Raw genomic sequence first — 27,592 nt, forward strand, 5'->3', positions numbered from 1 at the left:
AGACAAGTTGAAGTATGGTAATAACAGAAATTAATAGCTGTATCTGCAAGTTCAACATAGCTATTTAATCTTAGTTGATATCTAAATAGTTCATTAAACATTCTTCATTCAGTGTTAATAAATGGAAATGTTAGACATGCTAAAGGCGATTTCAGCTAAGGATTGACTCAGCATTTTTGTTGAATTCAACACATGTCTGCTACTAATTGCAAAATTGCTTCCTGTGCAAGAAAAGCACAGGGAAAATGCTATTTCATTTTATTTATTCCTTAAATAAAATTCTGCAATGGCTGAGCACCAGAAATAATAAGAGAATACTTAGTTTTCTCAACCATCTTAGTTTGATATGCCATAGTACCATGGTATAGCATCTGTTTTGCATGCAGAAGGACCCAGGTTTAGTTCCCAGCATCTCCAGCTACAGCTGGAAGAGACGTCTGCCTGCAAATCTGAAGAACCACTGAGTAGTGGAGACAATACTCAGCTAGATGGACAAACAATCTGACTCGATATAAGGCAACTTATACAAGCCCTGTGTAGACAAAATAGGCTCAGCCATAGTCGTGCATCCTTTGGTTACATACAGACTAGGCTACTTCAATGCATTCTATGTAAGACTACCTTTGAAGATGACTCAGAACTGATAGAGAAAGCAGTTGCTTGCATGTTTGTTTGGGCCAGATAGTTGGAACATATTACATGAATGCTATACCAGTTGCTTTGGGAACTGGTGTGTTTCTGGACCCAGTTCAAAGTGTTGGTTTTGACACTGGAAGTCTTAAACAATGTGTGGACAGGGTGTTAGTAGGACATCCTTAAACCGGTCTGTTTTCAGATTGGCATTGGAACCTCTACTGATTGGCTCACCTTTAAGATAATTTAAACTGGTGGACATTAGGAAAGGGCGTCTTCCTTATTGTACTCCCTCCCAAATGAGGTATGGTTGGCCTCTTCAGCTATAGCCTTCAAAAAGACCTCAAAAGCCCACCTGTTTCAAATGACTTTTAACTAATATGGGGGGGTGGTGTTGTTGTTTCTTTACAAGATTCTATTTTATTATTTTACTCCTGTTGCTTTGGAAATGGTTTTATACTAGTATATATTAATGTGTTGTGGGTTTGCTTGCTTTTTGAATTGTGAAAGTTTTGCTAGAGTATTGCATAGGGTATTGTGTGTTTTTGTTTTGTGGATCTTCAGGGTAAAATATATATGAAACATAATAATACTCCTGTTCACATTTCACACACTAAGAGTCTAGCAGAAGCAGAGATACCAACTATCAATTGTTTCCTCAACAAAATTACCTTGTAGTATTCTCAGAGTGCTAGTCTCTGAACATACTGCCGCACAGTGCTTTATTTATTCATTAACAGGAGGAGCTCCTTTGGAAGGAAGGTTGGGATAGTAATTTAATAAATAAAATAAAATAAAAACAGCACTAAAGTGGGGGGGAGCATTCTTTGTTCCACTCCTATATGAAAGACAACATTTTATTTCTGATCCCAGGGATGTCAGAAATGCTTGTAGTAGCCTCAGAGTTCATTTCCTGAGAAGCTCTGCTGTGTTCCTTAGCTGAACAGTAGTTTCCAATTAGCGGTCCGGGGACCCCTAGGGGGCCGTGGAACGCACCCAGGAGGTCCATGGCCCCATCCCTTGCCTTCTCCCAAACAAAATTTTTGTCAGTTTTGCATGGTAATATCACAAATTATATGGCCTGTTTTAGTGCTATATGATTTTTCAATATATTGGCCAAAATTGGTTATGAAAGCACACTGTGGTAATGATTTTGACCCAGCAATATGAAGCAATATATCACTCCTCGCTTGAGGGAAAGCAGGGCAGCTGATTTCAAGACACTGCCAATATCACACGATAATCTCAGCCGAAAATGCTGCTGATCTGAGCTGCCTTCCCTCATGCTGATGGAGAACAGGGCAGCTGATCACCCTCACTTCAAGGCACTGTGGCTCTACCTTTCCCTGGCACTGAGGCAGAGCAGCTTTTCTCAACAGAAAAGCAGTAGCAGCCACAGTGGATGTGCATCTTCACTGGCTGCCACCGCTGGCTGCCCCACTGACAGTGGCTTGATGACCCTCCATCCCCCATCCCCTCTCACTCAAACCATGTGATGGAGGGGACTCTGCTTCTCCCCACCCCATCCAATCTCCACAGCTGCTCCTTCCCTCATCCTGTCTGATCTCCAATTTCAGACATCATGATATATCAGAATATCATGATGTTTAGCTGATATATCACAATGTTGAGAACCAGATATCGCCCAGCCCTAGTCTGTTTTTTAGTTTACCTAAAATCCTTTGCTTATTAAGGCCTACCCCACATCTTGTTCAAAAAAATTGCTTTGAAGAGTTATCAAAATTGTCAAAAGTAGGGGGTCACTGGCTTGGCTTTTGAAAAACAGGGGGTCCTCAGTAATTAGCTAATTGGGAACCACTGGTCTAAAACAATTCTGAGCAGTTGATAGCCACACACACAAATTAGATTTGTGAAAAATAATCTGATGTTTACAATTTGTAGCAACTCTAACAACTTATTTTACCAAGAACGTTTCAAATGTATTCTGCTGTTTATGCATTTTTTTGTTTTGTTTTTGCTGATTCTGAATCTTTGTTTGACTTTGCTACACCACATGTACAATCCAATTTACATTTTTCTTGTCACCTACAGAAGACTCATAAATATACTGTATAGCTTATTCTTAAGTTATGGAAAAGTAAACCCCAAAGCACTGCCAAGTACAAAGTAAATAAAGTATGGAAAAGAATATGTTGATGTAGTTGACTTAATTTATATGCAAATGTGAGCAATTCAGTTGTAGATTAGTGTTGCTAATTACAAAATGTCAGCATTTCAAGTTAGGATACTGTATTCTAAAAAGGAGAAATTTTCACATGGAAATTTAAATTTCAGAGAGTGTCAGATCCTCCCATCTGTGTCATAGAGAAATGTTTTTGTCTCAACTCCTTCATTCTGATGGTAAGGTCTTAATTTTCTTGACAATTTTGAATCACACTCCCCCACCCCCACCCCCCGAAAGGCTGTGCCTATTAGGGCAGGAAATATTTCATTGGTTAGGAGTTGTAAAATGGGATCCTAATCCTAAACCTTCTTCGTATTAAGACTACTGATGCACTCTTATTGGATGAAATCAAATATTTTTCACCACCCTGCACACACACACTGTTCTGGATTATTGGGGAACCCCTGGAGCAGATTTGGGTGGATGTGGGGGATTGCAGGGAAGAGAAATAGAAGTCCCATTGTACAAATGGAAGTGTGCTCACACAATGTTGGAATACTTGAATGATAACAATGAACCCAGGGATTGAGAGATAAATACATTTTTGGAAACCCTGGCTGTGGCTTCTACAGTGATGCAAGATTGCAGAAAGGAGGCAGATTATTAACATAAGTCCAGCTGTGCTCATCCCTTTTGCTTGTAAGCCCCCTCCCACACACTACCCTCTGGCACTCGATGAAGTTTCCATGTCACAGTATCCTGTTTGAAGGATAAACTTCTGAAGGAGAAATTACAGGTGAAGGTTGGAGAAAATGGCGGGCCTGTCCACTACATTTCCTCTACAAATCCCACATACCACCAGAAACTATCAAGTGGTGAGACAGTAAATTAGGTTTTGAAAGTCCAAACTCACCCTTAGGTCATGCTCGTGACTAAAGGCGAAAACAAAAGGAATGCTTGATTGTATGTACTGTAGCTGCCTTAGTAAGAAGCTTTGATCGGGGAAAATTCCCGGGACAATTTCCAACTAACTTGTTCTGTCAGCACAAGGAGATCTGCTTGTGTGGTGAAACCTCTATCTCCTTTACCTGCATGTGCATCATGCACTCCCCACATATGTTCCAGAATATTGGGGGATATTTCCCCAGAACAGATTTAGGGGGTGCACAGGGGAAGGAAAGAGGGAAAGATCTGTTGCACATGTGAAAATCCTTGCATTGACGGAACAAGGCAGTTGGATATCTCTGCCCCCAATTCTGAAATAATGTAGGGGTCCAGAGCAGCATTAATGAGCTTCTCAAACTTTAAGATGGTCCAACTTTTTTTGGCATTTTTTTTTTTACTGCGCCCTCTCCTCTGCTTTTGGATTCTTCCTCCAGCCATTTTAAAATATAAAATGACAACAACAATAACAACAATATTAATATAGTTCACTGAAGTCTAAAGCTGCTATGGCTGACTGAGGGCTGTGGACCTAATGGTGTCACAAAGGGCCTAGTGGGTGCAGACATTAAATCTGGAAAAGGATCATTTGGGGCATTGCATCACATCACAGGACGAGAGAGAGAGAGAGAGAGAGAGAGACCACTAGACATCTATCAGATCTAGACATTTGTAAAAAATGATATTGAGAATGTTGTTCTATAGCACGAAAAACGCCTAAGGACAGTGACAGTGAACTTACATTGGAAAATAGAAATTGATGGGTTTATACAGTTTAATACATTAACCTTTCACTTGTCATAAAGGCGTCATGGAAATCTTTGCCATTTTTCTGTGTGTATGTATGATGCTAAATGCCTTCAGCTGACTTAAAAGAAAAATAAATTCAGTGATATATTGTACGGACATCAAACCTTTTTAGTACATTATAAGTTTGGATGATTTTTTAAAAAATGAAAGCTACTTTCCTGGAAAGCATATTTGCTATTCTAATCTTTAGTCCTTCAGGGTGCAGAGATCTGCAAGTTAGCTAGCTGTCTCTTTATTATAGTTGCACCTTTTATGTGACCTGAATTCATGATGCTGCCTTTACCCTACTAAGAATTATTATGTAGTAGTTCTTTATTGGAGAAAGTCACCCCACCCATGATATGAACATCTACAACAAAAAGGTCTCTACACAGTACAACATCTTTTTCTTTACAGCAAGTTGGACATGTTTGATAGCAACCTACTAGTTTTTGGGAAGGTTTTTTTAAAGTGTTAAAACTTTATGGAAGAATACAGAGCTTCTCAAATTTCAACTGAATTTTAATGCAGACTATCTGGACCATAAGGATTCTAATTTTCCCTTTTAAAGCAACATAAGGATGGTGTGGGGTCATTGGCTAGGCAGAGTCTCAAGTGCTAGAGAGAGAGGCCTGGAGGGTTTTGAGTTTGAAGTTCCCACACCCCTGATGTAGAAACATTTGTTGCTTTGAAACACATTAGCATTTTCTTTTGCCAACAGTATTTACATATTTTTTATATTTAAAAAAACTGCATTCATGTTTCCTTCTAGCTATACTTTTGTAACAGAGCCTCTGCTTTGTTTCCTACCTAACTCCAACAACAGGTTTCTTCAAAGCTCTCTGTAGATATTCAACTTGCTCAGTAGATTTCAGAGAAAAATGTTTTGTCTGACAGTGATCTACAACTCATTAGACATGATAACAGAATGTTCAAGGTTCACATCTTTAAAGTCTTTGTAACTCTCTTCTCTGTGGATAACAAGCATTTTCTTCTCTTTATGGATACCTTAAGATTCTTGAGGCTAAAAAGTGTATAATATTAAAAAGAAAGAGATGACGCATGACATGTACACTTTTAAAAACTTTACATCCTTAGTACAGCGTGCTGTTTCTTCAAAGTTCAGAAAATCTTTCCTTGCTATTATTACTTCCACCTATCATCTTCTTCTTCATCATCATCATCATTAATTCGTATGCTGCCTTTGCATAGTGAAAACCATGCTCAAGGCAGCTTACATGAAAATATTTTCATAACTGAACAATTTCCACATAAATCATTACAAGAACTAGAAATAAAAAAACAAAAAATGAATATAGATAACAGCAACAAAACCCTGAAAACAATACTGCTACTCAAGAGTTTGTTCAGCAGCCTCTGCTTTTGTAGCTGGAGTCAGTTCAGGCCCCTCCCAGGCAATACAACCTCTGGGATTTTTAGATTTGTACAAGAGTTGCATTGGTACAAATATGATTACCCTTCTTTAGTATAGTGTTTCATTTACACAGGAGGCTATAAAAAAAAGAATGGGAGCCAACACTGTTTGCATCAATTTCAGTTATTTTTTAAGAGTGCAATGCAACACACCTGTGGGAAAATAGACATTTTTCTGTAACAATGACTGTAGAGGCATCCGCTACACTCATTACTACTACTTTAAGCTCCCATTACTACTAAAAAACTTTCCCAACATGGTTCCCTCCAGATGTTTTGGACCCCAACTCCCATCAGCCTTAGCCAGCATAGCCAGGTGTTAAGGATGATGGGAGTTGCAGTTCAACACATCTGGAGAGCACCATGTTGGGGATAGCTGACTTAAAACATGCACATAAGAGCTGGGAATCTCAATCTTGTTCTGCCTGCTCTGTGTCTGTTCTTGCACTGCTGTATTAACCTTTGATCTCTTAAGTAAAAAGGTTTTGAGCAACATGAGAGTTCTCTTTTTCAAAGAAGACATGACCATGTGAAGGCTGCCCCAAATTCAACTGGGAGGATAGGGAGCATGAAACTGGGTTTCTTTTGTGTGGAGAAATTTCACAGTCATTTTCTTGTTTTGTTTTCTCTAGGTATGTTCCACGCATCTTGTCAGTTAAGTGAAATAGTTCCCTGTCTATCAGTGGCCACTTACCCAGTCCAAGGGTGAGTGGCGCTGGTAAACCAGCGTGGTGGCTCCTTCCCCATGGAGCCACACCATGTTTGTTTTGGCTGCTGGCCCCTTCCCTTGGCCCCACAATACTCACTGGCTTCCCACCAGGCCCTGGTTTAAATTTGCACTCGCTGTCTGGTGACGGTTTAGGCCTTGGGTGTTATCCTATAGTCTAACATTTGAGGAAGGGGTGAAGTGGTTACTCACCCTCTCTAGCAGCGGCGATATCAGAGTATCCCGTTAGAGGGGTCTTGAGGGAAGTCTCTGTACATAAAGCCAGAAGTGTGTGGTTGGAGGGCCATAGAGCTTCCCTCGGCGACTTGGGGGGGCATTTCTGTAAACCCACATTTTGCAATGGTCCCATTTCCCCCCCTAACTGACCCTGTCATGCCTCAGACCCCCAGCAGGGGGCTGAGAGGGATATACGCCCAGTACCTATGCCAAGGTTACCTGCAGTTGAATTAAATAAAGTTGTGGCCAACTTTAATCCCAACATCATTGTTATGTCCTTTTATTCACCCTTGATCACCTGGCTCCTGGGGAAGGGGGTGCTATGACTAGGTATGCTCTGGGATACATTTTAATTTCTAGAAGTCTCCTGTTAGGTCCAGCTGTGTGGCTCTGAAATCGCTTGGCTGGTAATTAGCTACTTATCAGATTGTTTCTGAAAAGGGATAAAGCAGTTGTCTGACACAATTATCTTTGAAAATTGAATCCCCCTTTTGGTCCTACTGAGAAGATTGAGAGGCATTGTGAAAATTTTAAGCTAAATAAATGGCTTTTTAAAATGTTTGCAGTTTTAGGTCTTCAAAACGTGGAGTCAATGTGTGTGTGTGTGTATTTTCACTGCTATGATTTCTTCATGGTTATATTGTTATAGTAAATAAATATATTGCGGGGGGGGGGGGGGGGAGTTTCCATATCCATGGGGCTTTAGAAACATGTACTTGAATTTTTTTCTTCCTCTGGAAAACGTGGTCTTTGTTTTAACACTGAAGATTTTAATGTGGTGACTGATAGACTATCTTTCAAGTTCATACTAAATGCTATTAATTTTTTTGTTAAGCAAATAAACTACACAAATTTGAAGAAGTATACTTCAAAATTTTTGAAAATCCAAAATCTTCCCTCAGGACAAAATTAACTGAAGTTGTATTTCCCCTTCAAACAAATATAAGCTTTGGATAAAATCTGCCAACATTTGCTTTTTCTGAATGAAGCATTTCAGGGCGCATAGCTAGATTTTATTATAGAGTGAACTATAGATACTAAATGTTTTAATCTTGTTAACTTTTCTCACAAGTAGTTACGATTTTGATAGAGTGTTATTGGACTGCATGACTTTTTAAGATAACTGTTTAGCATTCATTTGAAGATTAATGGGACAGAAACAGTTACATTACTGAATCCTTTATCACAGTGCCTGTTTAGATGTTGCTGTTTGCTATGTGCAGGTTGCAGGAAAGCCTTTTTTTCATGCTGACATTGCATGCTGGAAGCATAAGATTTACACATTCTTTAGCACTAGTGCCATGCAATAGGGGGGGCATATTATGCACAGTCTGCGTGTATGGAAATGAGCTTTCAAATGTTAATCATAAACATGCCTTGTATTTTGGCTCAATAACATCTCACCTGATCCAGTGACTTACGCATGATACCGTTCTTCCTGCTCTGTAAGATAGTCACTCATTCAGTTAAAACTTTAAATGTGTCAAGACACTTTATGAAATGCATTTATCTATAACTAGTTGTCTATATTTTATATACTTAAAGGACCGCTAAAGATTCCCTGTACCTGTGATTCCCACCATCACAGCAAGGAAACTCAGTGCTGTTTCCTGTGCACGATTTGTCTGATTCTTTTTCACTTAAGAGATGTGTCTGGAAACATACATTTAACAGAAACAGTTACTAAATACAAATTTTCTAAAAACAGTTGATAGAATGGAGACCTTGGGTTTTTTTATTTTGTGCAAAGTTCATGTGTCTAAGATCTTCTAGTGATGGCATTGCTGGGAGCGCTGCATGTATGGGCATTATTATATAGAGTGTAAAACAGAAAATAGGGCTTGCCTAAATTTCACAATTTTTTTAAAAAAATGAGACAATAGAAATGAAATGGTATTTAAACAACTTGTGAAGCCTTGATTAGCAAAGGGCTAAGATAATTCTGAAGAGGTGTATAAAGGACAAATAGGTAGAAAAATCAAATGTCAGCAGGGAAGACAATGCAGTGATAAGGCTAGCAAATGTAAAAGGTGGAGATGGACTTTAGGAGCAGGGGTTGGTGGTTTAGTAAGAAGAACAGTGAAGGGAAATAAAGGAAGACAGGAAAAGAGGTATGGGGACAAGAGTATAACTATACTTACAACTTTAGAAGCAGTAATTTATAGTAGATATGATGATGGTATACAAGCCTGTGAATAAAATGGAATGAAACAGAGAAAGTATATCACAGTCACAGAAGGATGCAGAAGTTCATGCTAGCAGCAGAACTAAGAATCAATGAAAGTTAGAAGTAGAAGGACCAGACAGTAAAATGTAATAGTAATAATGTCAAAATAGAAAGGCTATGAATAATAAAAGAGCAACTTTTGGTTAAACCCTGTATTCTATTGTAACTTTCCATCAGTGGGTTGCAGTCAGATTTGGAATTACATTTAAGTCTGCTTGAAACCTTCCTTGTTTTGACGTGTATTCTCTGGTAACACAGCTCTATGTACTTCTATTCTTCTGTAACAGTAGGGATTAATCTAATTAAAATGTGTTACCTACTTTCTGTCTTTAATGATGTCCCAAAGGCAAATAAAATGAAACATAAATAGGTATAAACTTGGGTCCCAGTGGTAGTGCGACTGTTTCTTGCCCAATAAAAGCAAAAATTGAAAGTATAGCCCAATAGGGATTAGAATGCTTCTCCCTAGAACTGTCTCAAAATAACTATGGGCCACATCCTCTCCTAGTATTAAAAGCTATAATGACATTGATTTCTGTGGAGTTTTACAATGCAGCTCAAAGAACTGCTGAATTTTCTTTTGTGTCTATATAGCAAAGTGTGCAAACAGTGCTTCATATCCCTGAACAAATACAAATCATGGGAACACTTACTTCTTGCTGCTTTTTAGAATAAATCTAGTTTATCCCAGACAAGCTTAAAGGATTATAGTTAAAGAAGTGTAGTACAACTGTTCATTTCAGTGATCTATGGCTTGATCAGCAGTACTGTAAAGGAAGAGTATGTCCAACAGTAGTATCACTTCAAGGACGAATTACCAGCTGTCATGTGGACCACCAATTTTCATCAACTTGCTGAAATAAAATGATTGAAAATCATGAAAACCTGAGTTCCATCAGACACTAGCATTCATGAACATTGCATGTCATGTGTTAAAGATTGTCTGTCATTTTTGCCCTTTTGAGTCCTTGTCAGTACTTACATTAAGATATAGTTCATTTGGTGACTTACCAAGTGTATATGAGAGTGAAGACTGACATAAGGATCACAGTGCTGCAAGCCTGCCTTAAGAACTATCAACTGAGCACACCAGCAAAATCGAGCCCATAGGCTTCACCTCTCAGCCTATTCCTTTGATTGTCCACTACGGCCTTTTTCTCTTCTGGGGGTTAATAAAGTGCCTTGAAGCTGGGAAGGTGCCAGTTTCAGTGTCAAGAACTTGACTACAGGGACACTTTGTGTTGTGTCTGACACTGGATAAGCAGAGTTCTACTCATGTGATGGGACTTCCTCTCTTTCCCTGCTCCTCAACTGCTCTGGAGAGTCCTCCTTCAGAGCTTATTTTAAGGGTGCACGGGGGCTGGAGTGGAGGTGAAAGGAGAAGGAAGAAGTTTAATTGTGCATGCATATCATGTGAGTCATGCTGCAGCACTAGATAAATCCCTTTGTTTTCTTACTTAGCCAGTGGTGATGGTGGCAGTGGTGGATGGAAGGAAGGAGCCATGGAGAACTGTGACTGATTGGCTGTAACTACTCTCAGGGTGAAAAGAGATGTACTAAAATAAGTGAAGGAGGGCTTGCAGCGGGGCTGAACAAATCATAGCGAACATATTTATTTTAGTTCATAACCCCCACCATGGCTTCCAGTGGAGTTGCCCTATTCAAACCTGGAGATTCTATTATCCCAACAGTTTATTTTGAAAATAAATACACCATCGTCATTAAAGAAAGGCCCGTCTTAGACAATTAGCACTGACATTATAGTGGGTCATGGTGTTGGGTTGTTTGCATGCTAAATTAACATCTCAAACCATATAGGTTTAAGTTTTCTCATACCGCTTTGTGGCAGGACAGGAAAAAGAAAGTAAAATTTCTCCTAAAATTTGTCATAAATCTGCCTGTCTTCTTTGGCCTCTGATACTCTGTTGGGTAAGGGGAAGCCAATTGGCTCTTTGCTTACGCAAAGTCATTCTGAATCATGAGAGCACAGTATCCAGATATTATTCTGACCTGCAGTACCAGGTGACTCATTACATTGAAGAAACAGAGTGCAGCTCCAGGGACCCCCACCCTAGCCCAGTGGATCCTGACATAGTATAATACAGTATAAAAACAAAGATATTAAAACAAAAAGTGTGCAGCAATATCATTTCTGCTTTCTTTGGTTTCATTGCTTATATAGTTGTTTCTTATGCAGATAACATCCAAGTTAAGGGAAGCAGGAAACACCAAAAAATGATTAAATATTTCCTCTATATTAACTGCAGTGCTTCTCTTCCCCTTGGGGTTTGTGCACTTTTAATTCGGCATTGATTTCTTAATGATTGCAGCCACAGGAGAGGAACTTGTGTTTCTTTTATATGCCCCATGGATAGTGCCTCCAGCTTAAATCTCTTTAATACTTCAGAAGAAACTTTTGAGGAACAAAATGCAGTTTAAGCTTGTAGATTCTGAAAGTTCTTGCTATACTGTTTTTTATTCATTGTCATCTGATGTACAGCCAGTGGGTGAAAATTCTCCTCCCGCAGTCATGATTGTTAGAAGATAGGATAGTCAAGCAACCACTGTTGCTAAGTAACTGGACTTGTACTATTGATTACTATCCTCATTGTATTGCCTAGATGGAAGAAAACAGCTAACATAAGTGTTCAGAACCCAACTTTTTATCAAGGATGCATTTTGGAATTTGTAAAGAGAGCAAATAAATATCAGTTAGGAAGACATCAATTTTCTCTCAAAGGTTCAAAAGTCCACTCTTGTTTATATATTCAAGATTAATAGGGGCAGGGCGGAAGGCCACCAAACCAGTACAACCCCAGGGAATTTTAAGTGCATTTGTTTTTATTATATTTTCATACAGCATGGAAACTATGGTAAAAATTTCTTGTGGTACCTTTAAGACTAACTCATGGTTATCTGATGAGGTTATGTCATAATAAATTTGTCAGGCTGCATTCAGTATTTCATTAGTTTTACTGATTATAATTGTAGTTCTGTCCTGCTTGTTTACGTTCCTTTCACACTGCAGCACCATGTTGCACTAAATTTCATTCATACTAGTGTGAAACAAACATTAGAAAATAGGATCATTTCCTCTGCTAAACAGCTGTTGAGGGGAGAGGGTGATGGGAGAGGGGAGAAGGAGGTTCCTAAGCCTTTTGGAAATCTACTTGCAGATGGGATCCTGGGGTGGGGGTATTGAGGATCCTTAAGCAGCCTTACTAAAGGAAAGTCAGTTGCATAGCATCTTCCACACCCTGTAGGGCCTTGCCTTTGGTGTCCAAGACCAGGGTTCCAGGCTTGCAAACTTTTTCTTTGTTGCAACCAAATAACATGGAAACTAGCACTAAACTTTTACATCATGTGAAAGCTCAAATATAACATGAAAATTATCAGGGAAATATCAGGGAAATGGAATGAACACATGTCTATGCAGCATCAGCCATTAAGATGTCACAAGACTCTTTGTTGTTCTTGCTGCAAACAGATTAACGTGACTATCCCTCTGGAAACAGCAAAGTTTATTATGCTATATTATCAATATTGATTGTTATAATATCAACACTATCAAATAGTTATTTCTCCCTTCTGCCAACAAAAGGATTAGTGTTCATTTGTCTGCCTAGCTAGTATATAGACTTAATATTGTGTACAATGATCAGTCATTATATATGGCTCTGCTGCAAGAGGAATAATCCCTTGAAGGAATCAGACCAGTGTACATTTGGGTTGCTTTCTGATGCATTGCAGAACATTAACATGCCATATATGCAGAATGCAGCAGCTAAGGCATTTGAGAAGCTAAAATGGAGAGAGAATAGCTCTCCTTTAGATTTTAGCTCTCCTCAGTCACCGTTCCTGCCACACTCCACAAATTGGAAGCCAAACTTGAGGAGCCTCTTGAAGTCATGTAGGCTCCATGCATATTTTAGAACTCTGATCTCCCACCTCATCCCTGCTTTCAACAGAAACACAAACCCAATAAGAGTTTGCACTGGGACAATTATTTTTTACTTTTAGAAGGTTAGAGTAATACTGAGAGAACTTCTGGGTTAGTGCTCTGTTGTTGTTTCTAAACTATATGCCACAAAGGCCATTATACACTCTGAAACAAGTGGGATCCTCCTTAATGAGGGTCCTGGTTGGGCATGGACCCCTGAGACACCCCACCCCCCGCTGGGTTGTAGGCAGGGGCATGGCCCAGGCCTTGTTTATATGGCCCCACAATCACGCCAGGCCGTTTGAGCCAATCTGATCCAGGTGGCATGGTTGGGGGGACCTATAAAAGTGGCAGCACGACGTGGCTGAGGCACTTGCTTCACGCTGCAAAGCACCCGCCCTCCCGTCCCTATTTGTTGGTGTTGCTGCCTTGGCCTTGCTTCAGATATTGGCTAGTTGCTTTGGATATTTGTTAGTTTCCTGTTTTGGAACAGGGGCCAGGTAGGAATTTTTCCATTTGGCAAAATGGCACTGGCCACTTGGTTTGCACCTACCCCCTTAGCAATCATCACAACTTTGTAAGGTTTGGTGGTTAGGCATTGGCTTAGTGAGGTGTGTGGGAGGGGAGGTGCGCCATCACCTGCCCCTCCATGAATAAGGGTATTCTGGTACAGGAATCTGGGGATCCTGGATCTATTCCGAAGTCCACTTGAGGGGCTAGGTCCAAGCCAGGGGTGAGCTTCGGTTGGTTTTCATCAATGCTGCTCCCTCGTTTGGTGTTTACCCTTCCAGATTACCTGCCAGAGAGGCAGGAGTCAGTTACAGTTGGTTGCCAATGCCTAAGCCAATACCACTCACTTTGCTGTAATCAATAAAATTGTGGCCTAAATTTTGCCCCAAAACTTAAACCTAAATTACGTGTCAGGGTCAAGTTATTTACTTAGGGATGGGCTTGGGGGCCTCAGAGCACAATAGTGATTTGAGATCTCCAGAACTCCAAATATCCAGCACATTTCTGGCCGCCTCTATAGAAGTAAGTGCTCGTGAAGGGGACTAAAAATACTGTACCTGGTAAATTGTTGCATCTCTAATATGTGATCTTGTGACAATATTACAACTACATATTGTTGAAGGTTGATGATATTTTTGTTAAAATAAATAGGGAAATAATTCAATTCTAGGAACTTGAACTGATAATTGGTGTTAAATTATCCTAGCTATAATTCTTGCAATGTGCCAAAGGGGTTAGAGGACAGAACTCAGTTTATTTTCCTAAACTTGAGTGGACTGAAGTTTCTAAGTGGTGAAGTTCACCGCTTAGAAGTTTTGAATAGTAAGCATAATATAAATACCTGAAATAAATATATCTAAGTATGTATCATTTTTTGAATATAAGGTTTGAAATAAATGCAAATCCCCAAAGCTTTGGCACAAATATTGTAGGATTCAGATTTTGTTGTGTTTTAATTACTGTATTTTATAGTTCATTTATGTGAATGTCTCCATGAGGTCTGCATCAGAACAATGCTAGTCAGTTTGGGTTAAAAGGTGCAAAGAAGCAGACAAGAGGAGAAGGGCAAGAAGTTGGATGTATTTCAGTGTAGGTTGCCATGGCAGCAGCACCTAAATAAATATCACAGAAGCTGAAAACCTGAAAGAGGGGGGAAAGAGATGTAGCACTGATTACTGTTGCATTATTTTCATATATTTTACATACCTAAAATTATATACCAATTATATACCAAGACACCCATTGCCTTGAGTGTCTTCTTAATAGACTTCATAACTGAATTATCATTCTCAACCTTTTATTCTATATATAGAATTGTTTTTACATATGGAAATATTTTTAATTGTATGTACAGCCATACCTCATGTTACATTTGCTTCATGATACGTTTTTTCAGGTTGCCTCCCGCGGTGACCTGGAAGTACCGGAAAGGGTTACTTCTGGGTTTCGCCACTCACGCATGCGCAGACACGCAAAATGACATCACGTGCATGTGCAGAAACGGCGAATCACGACCTGCGCAGATGTGGGTTGCGTTCTTTTCATGTTGTGAACGGACCTCCAGAACGGAACCCGTTTGCAACCAGAGATACCACTGTATAGAACTATTTTATATATGGAATTGTTTTTCTTTTGTTTTCACATATGGAATTATTTTAATTGTTGGTGTTTTTTGCTATAAAAGGAAAAAAGGAAAGCGATTCACATAAGGAAAGTGATTCGCAAATGGAATCTAACAAACAAACAAACAAACAAACAAACAAACAAACACAACATTTCTTAAATGAGAGACCTTAGCCAGGAGTCGACTTAGTCTCATAGCACAAGATTTTGCTGTGTTTGTATGTGTGGCTATTCTAGAGATTAATTCAGCACAGATTTTGTTTAATATCTTCTGAATTGTTTGACAATATAAACAGTTGTCTTATTTTCCTTGTTACAGATAACATTTCTAAAAGTGTTGTTGGACTGGTGTAATGCAAGAACAGAAGCAACATGAAATGGAAACGTTATTCTTTTACTGTCGTGGTAGCTGTACTCAGCCTGTCTCGGGTCCATCAGTTACTGGGTCAGCTTATTCCAGGTAGGATTTGTTTTATACAAAACATTTGTACCACAGAATGTGATTTGTCAGTGTGAATGTATATGTGTGTGAGAGAGACTACAAAATCTGAATGCTCTTATGTTTTATTATTGCAGGTACTAAATGGCTTCTTTGGGTTTTTCAATTTTACACACACACACACGCACTACCTAAAAAGTGAATTAAGAATAATCCTTGAATATCAAGGAACAGTACCAAACTATAGAAAATAAACGGCTAAAATAAAAATAAATTATTAAGAATGATGTGTCTCTTCGAACCATATAGTCCAGAGCACTGATGAATTCTAGAACAATATAGTTCTAGAGATGGTATGCTAATTTTATATCTGCAGTAGGAATGAAAACCAAAGTTCAGTAGACCGAATGGAGAAGAATCCAGTTTGCTAATAAATTGTACTTCATGTTGGAGCCTCCCTTTGAAGTTTGTTAAAACTCTGTGCTCAAATATCTGCACTGATTGCCATTCTGCTACCAGGCCAAGTTCAAAATGATACTATTAGTGTACAAAGCTCTTAACATATTGGGACCAGTTTACCTATGAGATCACCTTACCTCACCTCACGTGTTGAACTTGCAGTACTGCAGGTGTCACATAATACCAGTTCTGTATGAGTAAGAACTCAATTGTTAAATAGAGATAGATGAGAGATGATGATAGATAGATAGATAGATAGATAGATAGATAGATAGATAGATAGATGATAGATAGATAGATAGATAGATAGATAGTGGCCTTCATGCCAGCAACAGAAATGCTCTGAGAGACTGAAGTGTTGTCCCACCAGTTTCTGAATACTGCTGTTTCTATATCAAATTTGTGTCCAAAAAGACTGTTAAAAAGGAAGGGCATTGCTGGGATGTGATGTCGTATATTACCTTTGAGGATGATCTCCAGATGATAAATCTGATATTATTCACTAGGGTGTTATAAACAAGTATGGAGACACAGAGTTGGCACTGACATCTCCTGCAGAGCTAGTCCATCTTTCTGTGTCTCTGTCATGGTTCTGGATAAACCAGTTTAGTTTTGATTAACCAGTTTAGTTTAGTTTGTGTGTAAATGCCAACAGGCTAGTCCCTGAGGCTTGTTAGAGAGAAACACCATTGGCTAAGATGGTAGTCAATTTTAGTTTGGAGATGTAGATGACAACAAGCAGTTTGCTGCTGCTTTCTCTTCAGCGTCTGTCTGTGTACTGGTCTGTCTTCAGTATGTTGAATGGCTGCAGCTTTAAGAATACCAATGTAAATTCTTCCTATATGAGTTCCTGTCTAACAAGTTGAACAGAATGCAGTTGTATTGTGGGATATGACTATAGAAGATAGAATATGGTGGGTGGGTGCGTGCGTGCATTTTGGATGCAAACGGGGGTTGTGTTGATTATGTCTATGGCAATAGTGGACAGCTTGGTGAAGCTGTGCTGCTCATCTGATGTCCCTCAGCACAGAACGGGTTGGGAGAACCCTCAGAAAAAGATTTAGGGAGAGAGGGCATGGGGAGAGAACATTCTATTGCACAGGTGAAAGTCTTTATGCTAACAGAACTGCTTTGTCATCTAATCTGCCAGCTGAGAATATCATCTTTAAGTTGCCACAATATACTCTGCTGTTTTTGCTACAGCATCTTTCATGTGTCAGTAGAGCTCGTAGGAGTTAGGAAGGTAATGAACTACTTACAAGGTTTGAATTGAAAGAATCATACAGCCTAAGTATATTGTCCTGTTTTTATTTCATTATACAGATATCTCTATATGAATAGAAAGGAGCACATGGATGATCTTGCATGTTTATATATCATGTGGGTTGTATTACTAACCTGAGTTGGCATATATTGACTCTCAAAACACAATGAAGCAAATCTAGCCAAAGATTTTGGCAATCCTTTTGGGATTTTTCTGTGTTGTATTTTAAAGCTTATGAATGGTTCATAAAGAAAACTTATATGTATAATTTAAACTGCAATAAATAGAAAAGCCAAGTACAACTTAAATGCAAATTACTATGGCTTCAAATGTTATACCTTCCCTATGACATCAGGATTTTTCAGTTTGTTTACAGGGAGAATCCCAAAATTGCTTTAGGCCTTCCTTAGTGTTGCTTAAAAACCAAGATTTACCTGGTTGTGCTTAGAAAAGAGTGAAGGCAAACAAAAGAATCCACACCAAATGGGTTTGTGTTTCAAGGAATCTTGAGAAAACAAAACATGTTAAAAACTCCCTTGGTATTTGGGAGATAATAGAGCAACCTTGCTTTCAGTCAGCATGATAGGTGAGAACACAACCCACACTAGATGCTGCAGTAATAGCTGGTTGGCAACTACACCAGGAGAATGTTTAAAAATTTAATAGGAGGTGCTGGGTTCAATATTCGTTAAGACTGCAGTATTCAGTGATGATAGGTTTGGAGACCTTTATATCTGATATCTTATACCTGGTATCTTTATTCTGTTAGGATGTTAACATTATCTATGGATATGATTTCTGGATTTGAATTGGTTTAAAATAGATAAGGAGAAACTAGAACTGACTAATTATAAGGCAAGCTTAAATTATGATATTAATCTCTCAACATTTTAGTTCAGTTACTGTAACAGATTTTATCCATTTAGCATAGGCCAGTCAGGAAAACAGGAAAAATAATAGTCAGCAAAGCTTTTACAGCAAAAAGATAACAACCTGCGTACTCACTGGTTAGTAAATGTTTACCTGAATAAAATTGCCCTTCATTGTTGCCCTGCTGAAAGTTACTTAGACTTAGACAAACTCTTTGAAATAACTTCTACATGTCTAGATTTGAAATAACTTCTACATGTCTAGACACTGCAGGGGGGTAATGGGGAAATTCCTTGTGGAACCCATATTATGCACACATTCAGAAGTTTGCTAAGCACTCAGTAGATGCTGGCTTTTCATAATGTTCAGATGTCTAGTTGAAATGTCTGTAAAAAGTTCCCAGCATTATAAGAATTCACGTTTAATACTAAAACTGATATGAGACAGCAGTTTGATTCAGAGTGAGCATGAGTCCCACAATGTGGGAATTTTATTACAGCTCTTATGGGTATCAGCATTTTGTGAAGAGTATGAATAGCTAAATGAGAAACTATTTAACTAATTGCACTGTAGATACTAATTTGCATTAAATTCTGAAATACTAGATACACACACACACACACACACACACACACACACACACTTTTTATATTGCTCACTGTAGACCAAACCAAATATACTCCATCATAGTTTAATAATCATTATTATTTAATTTGGTATGGCTGCTTCTCATATTTGACTTGTTTATATCCTATTCCATCACGATGCTGTGTAATAGCTGAGCAAACCAGCTCAACCAAACATCATGTTATCGTATCAATTCATGTTCGTTTGCTGCAAATTAAGCTATACATTGGATGTTTATTTCAGTGCAGTCTATAAGCACACTATCTCAACGAAACGTAATATATCCATTTAGCCATTCATGTTTAGTGTACGTTAGATTAAGCTGCTGTTGGGAAGATCATTATTTCATATTGGCATAAGCCAAACTTATAAAGTCAAAGTGTGTCAAAGTTAAGTGTCAAAGTTAATTTTATTTATGGAGGCATAAGTGCTTTGTGTACAAGACACAAGCCAATCATTGTGTATATCTTTTGTAAACATTGCAACATAAGTATGAAGAGTTCCTCCCGTCCTGATTTATTCACTGATTATAGTCTTACACTTCACCTGTATACTTGGAATAAAGTTCCATTGATGATAAATCTATAGAATTTAATATATGTGATTTGAACTGCAGTTCTGTTTGGAAAATGTAGCATTTTCAAACAATATCTTTATATGGCAAACTGTATCTGCCACATATTTTAAAAACTATTCTTCCAGGAACAGGGTTGTCAGTCATCTCATGTCTTTTTCTCCTCACTTTTTATTTTGATTGACACAGAGAAAGGGTCTAAGCGTGTTGAATGTTGCAGTTTCCCTAGCTCTAACAGTTGACCTTTGTTTATTCTTTGCCTTTTTTGTGAGAATAACAAAGGTCTGGAAATCCTATCAACCAAAATGTCATGGCCCAAAGAGGGTAGATATTAAGAGTGAGGGGGGGAGAATAAGAAATGACTCCACACGTTTTGCCTTTTAGATGCTGTCACTAAGTATGCTGCCAGGTCTTAATAAAGAAAAGATTGCCAGCTGCACTTCAATTCAAGGTCTCTTTATTAGCCCCAGTTTATCCAGCATGAGGTTTTATTTAATTGTCTGAATAGATGGTGACAAACCAAGAGGCACAGTCAGCTGCATGATACTTAATGAAGAAATCCGTATTTCTAATCTAGCTGTAGAGCACACAACTCTCCTGCTTTGATGAACTGGCCTTTTGTGATGAACCTGACTGGAAAGCCACATGTGCTACACTGACTATCTAATTAAGTCATCAGAATGCATTGGAGCAAACGGAGTGGTTCACATGGACTCGTATAAATAATTTCAGTTCCTCTATTACCTGGCTAATAGAAAGTGGCACTGTTCCAGATTATGACTGATAGGGGTTAGATGGTACAGCTGCTGCAATTATGCTAGCAGGTAGATATCTCTGAAACACTTTTCTTCTTTGTCCACAAGCATTGTGGAGCCACTTTGTTCTACTCATTTGTATTTTATGGTGATGTGTTGCTATACCCCCTTTATTCCACCGCTGCTGCCACTTATTCCCCTATCCCTCCAATACTTTTGCCATGAACATGCCCTTTCTCAATCTACTTTGCTAACCTACTTCTTCATGGTTATTCTTCAGCCTATTCATACACTTCTTGAAGAATGCAACAAAAGGTTGCTGTGTAGCTTTTTTTATAGCAGAACTACTGGTGTGTCTAGCAGCGGTGACTGAAAATGTTCTGGAGTGAATCTCTTTCAAGCTGAATAGCCAGTTTGGCATACTAACCTTATTCGATTGTAGTTCAATAGCAAAATAAAATTAAAAAGCATTTTCCATGCATTTATTATAAAGTAGTTAATATTTATTCTAATAGTGCTTCTCAGTCTTAATACCTATATGCTTCAAATGTAATTGACAGAAAATCATATACCATGTATAAATACAGGAAATTAGAGCATAGAGGAAATGGGAAACGGTAATAAGGAGAGAACAAAGATAATGATATATTGATCCTGGTTTGACATGTGGAGGGTTTTTTTGTTTTTGGTGGAGGCAGAATACAATGTTGGGTTGGAACTCCTTTCCTTTTTTTTCTTTATACATACAGAAGCTGCCAACACTATCTTTAGTTCATTTGCATAATTTTCCAATTAGCTACCCAAGAAACTGTGCAGAATTAGGGTTATGAGGCACATTATTGGGGTGGAAACTCAGCATATTTAGGGACCAAATAAGCAAAATGAGTCTGTGCTGTTTTTTCCAACTGGACTATCCTGAATTGTAATTAAAATGGCATGAGAAATATAGGAACTTGTCACTTTGTAGATCACTCATGCTTAAGGTTACTACCATTGTTTCATATGCAATATCTTGACATTAGGGAGTGTAGTACATTTTTACTGCTGTTTCCTAATACTTATTCTCTATAGCCATTTTTACATCCATGAATTGCACACAGAATGTATAGTGTAGCAACTTGGTCTCCTTTCCCTAACATCCATCCATTCATGGACTCTGTACTTGCAGATACAGCATATACACAGATGGTATGTCTATCTCAGGGGTCAGCAAACTTTTTCAACAGGGGGCCGGTCCACTGTCCCTCATACCTGTGGGGGGCTGGACTATTTTTTGGAGGGGGGGAAATGAACGAATTCCTATGTCCCACAAATAACCCAGAGATGTATTTTAAATAAAAGGACACCTTCTACTCATGTAAAAAACACGCTGATTCCTGGACCGTCTGTGGGCCGGATTTAGAAGGCGATTGGGCCGGATCCGGCCCCTGGGCCTTAGTTTGCCTACCCATGGTCTATCTCTATGTGCACTTGGGCATTGCTAAAAACAGGACACCTGATTATGTGGAGAGGACCAAGGTGGAAACTATACACATATAAAACTGTTCTGAAAAAGGTTTTTTTAAGCATTTAAAATATATTGAATCTTCCATTAGGCTCGCCATTGCCATTTAAATTTGTATTCATCTTAATTATATATAAATCCATTGGCTAGAATTTTTATTTGAAGCTGAATCTCAGCCAAAGAACCTTAGGTAAAGGACCCCTGATCATTAGGTCCATTCGTGGCCGACTCTGGGGTTGCGGCGCTCATCTTGCTTTATTGGCCGAGGGAACCGACGTACAGCTTCCGGGTCATGTGGCCAGCATGACTAAGCCGCTTCTGGCGAACCAGAGCAGCGCACGGAAACGCCGTTTACCTTCCCGCCGGAGCGGTACCTATTTATCTACTTGCACTTTGACGTGCTTTTGAACTGCTAGGTTGGCAGGAGCAGGGACCGAGTAACAGGAGCTCACCCCGTCGCTGGGATTCGAACTGCCGACCTTCTGATCGGCAAGCCCTAGGCTCTGTGATTTAACCCACAGCGCCACCCGCGTCCCTTCCAAAGAACCTTACATTTGGCTAAATTACAGATTGTGTTTTTAGGGTGATAGCATAACTAGAAAAGTATTCTAGGGTTAGGTTCTTTGCCTGTATTACTTTTATAGGAGAAAAAAAATGGTATTTATATATTGTTTTGTAATTTCACACTAATTGAACAGACAGCAGTAGTTGATTATACCCTGTTATTTTGGTCTATAGAAGAGCCACGAATCTTCAGTCTTAAAGTAACCGTTCACAGTGTTTGGTGGAAGCTGGTGAAGATCCTCCTTGAACTTCCTCTCCCATAACATCCATCACGAGGGGAGAAATTTATGTGAAGAAGTAGGATTAATCCATACACAGGAATAATATCTGGCCACCTTGATCAATTGCATGCATCCAGAATCTAAAATAGATGAACAGTCCTTCTTAGTGAATTGGAACTGCATACATATTGGCCAGTTGATTCCTTTCGTACACTGACACCTGCCCTGCTCCTCTATAAGTAATATCGATTGAGGCTGATACTGTAACCCCGCCCACCAGTTTAGTGCGAAGATCATATATGCACATAATCATTTGTTGTGTACATAGAATCTTGCTACATTGGAGCAATTCTATTTCTAAAAAGACATGATACAGTTAAACATCATTCTTAATTATCGCTATTTATTTCGGAAATCAGATACTTAATGGCAGTAATATCTATTTTTTAAAGTCCAACTTGACTGTAATATTTTTCTCCCTAGGTGCTGTAAGAAATCAAAGGGAACACCTATTTTTCTTTAATTAGTTTTTTGCTTAAGGCATTGTTGCAGGCATCAGTGAAGATGAAAGACTCCCTCAAGGCTGCTGCAAAACCCCTCCGGTTAACCATTTACAACTAGGCTTCCATTTTTAGGCAATCAAATTCTTTCATTATATTTAATGGTTGCCTTGTCTTTTTGAATAGTATCCATAGACCAAATTTTTATGTAATTTACCGGTACAACTTGTGTGGTGGGTTTTAAACAAGAACATGGGAAAATGAGAGCTATGCCTGCTTCATTTTGAAAGACATGTATAAGACTTCCAAGGTTACAATTTTAATATCAGGGAGGAGATTAGCCAGTTAGAAGTCTGGAATACTCTACTGTTTAGTGTAAAGATCACCATTTTTGCCTGCCAGTATAACTGTATTCTTAAGAAAAAATATGTTTAATGGGGTGAGGGATATCTGATTGGTACAGAAGATAATATAACTACTGTCATGCATAATCTGAATTCATAATATGTTCTATGTAGAAGATGTTTAGCACTTAGATTTCAAAAAAAGTGACTGAAAGTAAAACATAAGTTTACTTTTGATGACTGTTTGTAGACATTTACCTAAAAATGGAAGTATATGGAATTTTGGGACTGTTCAATTCTTTGTATCACATCAGATTTCCAAACATTTAAGTCCACAGCACCAGTATAGGCCATATCCCCTCTCAGGGACTTAAATATAATTGTCAGTCAGACAGAGGGAAATGCCATTATTGAGAAGCTTATTACTTTTGCAAATATATGTACTGAAGATGAACTAATTAAATACATTAAATTAATAAATGAATAAGAGATTACAAATAGATACAATCTGTGCATATGGTTTTAGAAGACATCTTTACTTCCACTGAGAAACTAGATTTTTTTGTGATTAATTACAGTTTACTACCCTTTGGTTTACCACCCTGTGGATACAAAGCAATAAATAAATAAACACGCCTTCTCTGGATAATCTCGGATCTTCATATGGAGTGCATGTAACAGATGAGGCAGGAAATATACCATTTCAGGGAGGTGATCCTGCAGTATATTCTTTAAATTAAAGCCTTACAAACTGATCAACTGACCCAGCCATGTTAGATGCAGATGTATCTGCAGTCACTCCAACTCAGTTTGTGTCTTGCAAAGAAACAGCTGAAATCCCCTCATTGTGGGGGTTTCTATGTGACTAAAAAACAAAACAAAAACCTAAGTCATTCATTCAATTGTAGGTCTGACTTCAAGATCTGATTCAAAATATTTAACCTTTGCATTACTGCATTTCCTCCAGTCAATAAGTATCATAGTCACCTTGCAAGAAACAATGGAAAGCCTTCAGTCAGCATTTGCAAGGCATTCTTTTTAGATAGGATAATAGAAGTTTGGCATTAGAAGCAAATGTGTACCGAAATAAAGGAGCACCTTCGTCAGTTGTGAAAAGTATAGTCATTTATTATACAGTACATGTCACCATGATGTACTCAAACAGTTTCTAGAAATAGATAAGGTCACAATTTCAAAATATTTGAAAGATGCACCTGATAAGGCCTTTTACATACTGTACAAGGAAATGAGGTGTTGTTAAGAACAGACCCTTGAAGGATGACCATATTTTCTACATAGAGGGATAGGCAGGATGGGATTACTTTTTTCATATATATCAACAAAAGGCCCAACCTCTAGACATCTTTTGCTTTCTGTTAAAATGCTATGCAGGTTTTCAATGAAGCTTTTGACAGCAACACAAACAACTCCTTTTTTCAGTGAGGCCTGCCAAAAAAGGGCAATACTATCCACCGTGGAGGTCTTTCACTCCAAACCAGTGTGGGAAAACAGAAAGCCTCTGTCTGGTTGCCCCAGGGGTACATTCTATTGCTTTCTCGTGTTGTTACCATTCTCAGAAAGCAAACCATTTCCATCCTTTGTTTTAATGGAGATTGTTTATTATGTTTATTACATTTTAATCCTTTTCTTCCTACAAAGATCTCAGGGTGGTGTCCACATTGCATGTCTGGCAGCTGCTGGTGGGAGTTACAAACGGAGGATAATGGTACAGTCATACTGCAGGTTAAAGTCACTTCAGGTTGAACGTTTTCAGGTTGCGTCCCACGGAATGTGTTACTGCGCCCCACAGAATGGGTTACTGCGCAGACACTCATAATGACGTCATGAGCAGATGCGGCGAATCGTGACCCACGCACGTGCAGACGCAGGTTGCGTTCTGCTCGTGATGCGAACAGGGCGCTGGAACGGATCCCATTCGCATCCAGAGGTACCACAGTAGTTGCAATTGCAGGAGAGCACCAGAATGGAGAAAGCTTGCCTGGTCTGATACTAACTAACCACCAAACCACACCAACACATATCCAGATCTGATTGACTTTGTAGGACAACTTAATGTTCGCAATGTGAACATTTGTAATCTGGCATTACTTACTGAAGTGTGGGGGTAGGGAAGACTAAGCGGGATACCAAATTAGAAGTGGCAGTGTGTCTGCAGATAGGTGGGGAAGAAATCAAAGAACAAAAATGTAGCATTTTGTCAGTGAGCATTCCACAGCCCTCTGAAGCTCACATTTTGCTGTGAAAATCTGGCACAGTCCTAGAAAATTCTTTCCTTTTGTTGGGAAAATGTTTAGATATATAAATGGGCCCATGTGTCTTTATTTGAGTGTTTGTCTTACCTTTTTAGTGGATTTCAGTCCTGCTGTTCAGCATCCAGAGCACACATATACTGTTATGGCCCCTGTGTGGCATATTCCACATTATATTACATATTTAAGGAGTGTCCATAACACATTTTGTGTGTGATCCTAAGTGTAACATTTACAAGAAAATATCAGCAATATATATCATGTAAGTTCCATGTGGCAGGGCACCAGGATTTCCTCCCTGCCTTTTGTACATATTAGTAAATGCCAGAATGTTTAAAGTAGTAGTTGTTTTTCTTTATTGCATTTGTATCCCACCTTTTTCTTCAATGAGCTCAAGGTGGCATACATGGTTGTCCGCCTCTTCATTTAATGACAGCAACCCTGTGAGGCGGAGAGGCGGTGACCGGCAGAAGGTCATCCAGTGAGATTCATGGCGGATGGGGGTGGGATTTGAACCTTGGCCTCCCATATTCTAGTCACTATATGGTCTATATTTTATTGTTATATCATTTATAGATATAGATAATGCAAATTAGTAGATGTGTGACAAAAATGCAGCAGATAACATGCTCTTCCACTAATGAAGGGCTGTTTTACATCTTGCACTATAGCCTTATGTAAGAATAATGGCATTAAGTCCAAATATGTTAATTTGCTAATGTAAGGGCTTCTGCCACCTCATATACAAGCAGTGCAATGGGAACTCTTGTAGAACCAGGGCTGTCTTACCCATAGGCGCTAGGGGTGCAGGGACACCTGGGCACAGGCTCTCAGGGGTGCCAAGCAGAGACCGGGGCCGAGAGTTGAGTCCGGGGAAGAGCCCACCCATCGGTTGGGGCACCGTGGCGGGCTCTTCTGCTGTGACCGGCTCTGTGCCGCGAGTTTGGGGATGACCGAGCCAGTGAGACGCTGAGACGGCCGGGACCTGGGCACCTGGGACTGCCACGTATGCTTAAGACAGGCCTGTGTAGAACACAGCTTTTGTAAATACTCCATGAACTCTTGTTCAGGAATTTGCAGAGTAGCATTAGCTGCTATATTTTTTCAGGATTTATTGAATCCAATCAATGGAATTCTTAATTTAAATGATTAAAAGCCCTAGGGGGAAAATGCAAGTTTGATAATTCAATACAATGTCAAACCCTTTCTCACAACAAGTATGATCATTGCAATGACATTTGGAAATGGGCATTTGAGATGTGTATGATGTGAGGTTAATTTGGCTTATGCAGATAAAACATGTCATTCCAACATGTGGTTTACATGTGGTCATGTCAACATTGTAGCTTACGGGGGAAAACTTCAGATAGAAAAAGCAATGAAAATGTTTGAATAATTAGAGGCAATATAAAATAAAGTATAATTGAATCAATTTAAATTTAAATTGCAAGGGAAGCTATGAGATATTATAAATTACATCCTTTTAATTTCATAAACATGAAAAGGCAGTAAAACATATTAACCAGATTTGCAAAATTAATTATTTCTGCATTTGGCAACATTGGTAGGTTCATGGTTATAGTCATTGACATTCAGCTCACACAGTAGGTTTTGTTTCTATCCCTTGAGATCATCCTTTATTCCCTCTACTAAACTTTAAAAGGTTGATATATTCTTACAGAAATTCCCTGGGATGCCATGCTGATTTCTCCCATGGATTATCAAAGGCCTGAGATCTTTTATAAAACCCACATTTGCAGAAAGATTGCCCTAGAGTGGCTCATTAAAGTGAAGTGATGCTCACAAATCTAATACCTTTCAATATGTTATTTTTATAAACATTTCATTCCATCTGGATATATAAGTTAGCTCTAAGTAAGGTCAGAATCTTTACAAGTTATTGCCACTCATAAATGGATAAAATATTCTGCAAGATATCTCAAAATGTTGGTAATCAATTTTTATTACTTATATATTTTAAAACATATGAATTATGGAGACACTTATTACAATTTTATGATATTACATGATATTT

At 38.7% G+C, this 27,592-nt stretch overlaps 1 protein-coding gene across 3 annotated transcripts in view; it reads left to right on the forward strand.

The window, feature by feature from the left end:
- ROBO1 (roundabout guidance receptor 1) overlaps positions 1–27,592 on the forward strand; it is a 571,646-nt gene that overhangs the window by 52,459 nt on the left and 491,595 nt on the right. For all 3 annotated transcript variants that reach the window (XM_053386465.1, XM_053386466.1, XM_053386467.1), the window contains exon 2: positions 15,486–15,626. In XM_053386465.1, coding sequence (XP_053242440.1) covers positions 15,539–15,626 — 88 coding nt within the window. In that variant the 5' untranslated portion in view covers positions 15,486–15,538. The remainder of the gene's footprint in view (positions 1–15,485; positions 15,627–27,592) is intronic.

This window comes from Podarcis raffonei, chromosome 4, assembly GCF_027172205.1.
Source record: "Podarcis raffonei isolate rPodRaf1 chromosome 4, rPodRaf1.pri, whole genome shotgun sequence".
NCBI classification, from domain to species: Eukaryota; Metazoa; Chordata; class Lepidosauria; order Squamata; family Lacertidae; genus Podarcis; species Podarcis raffonei.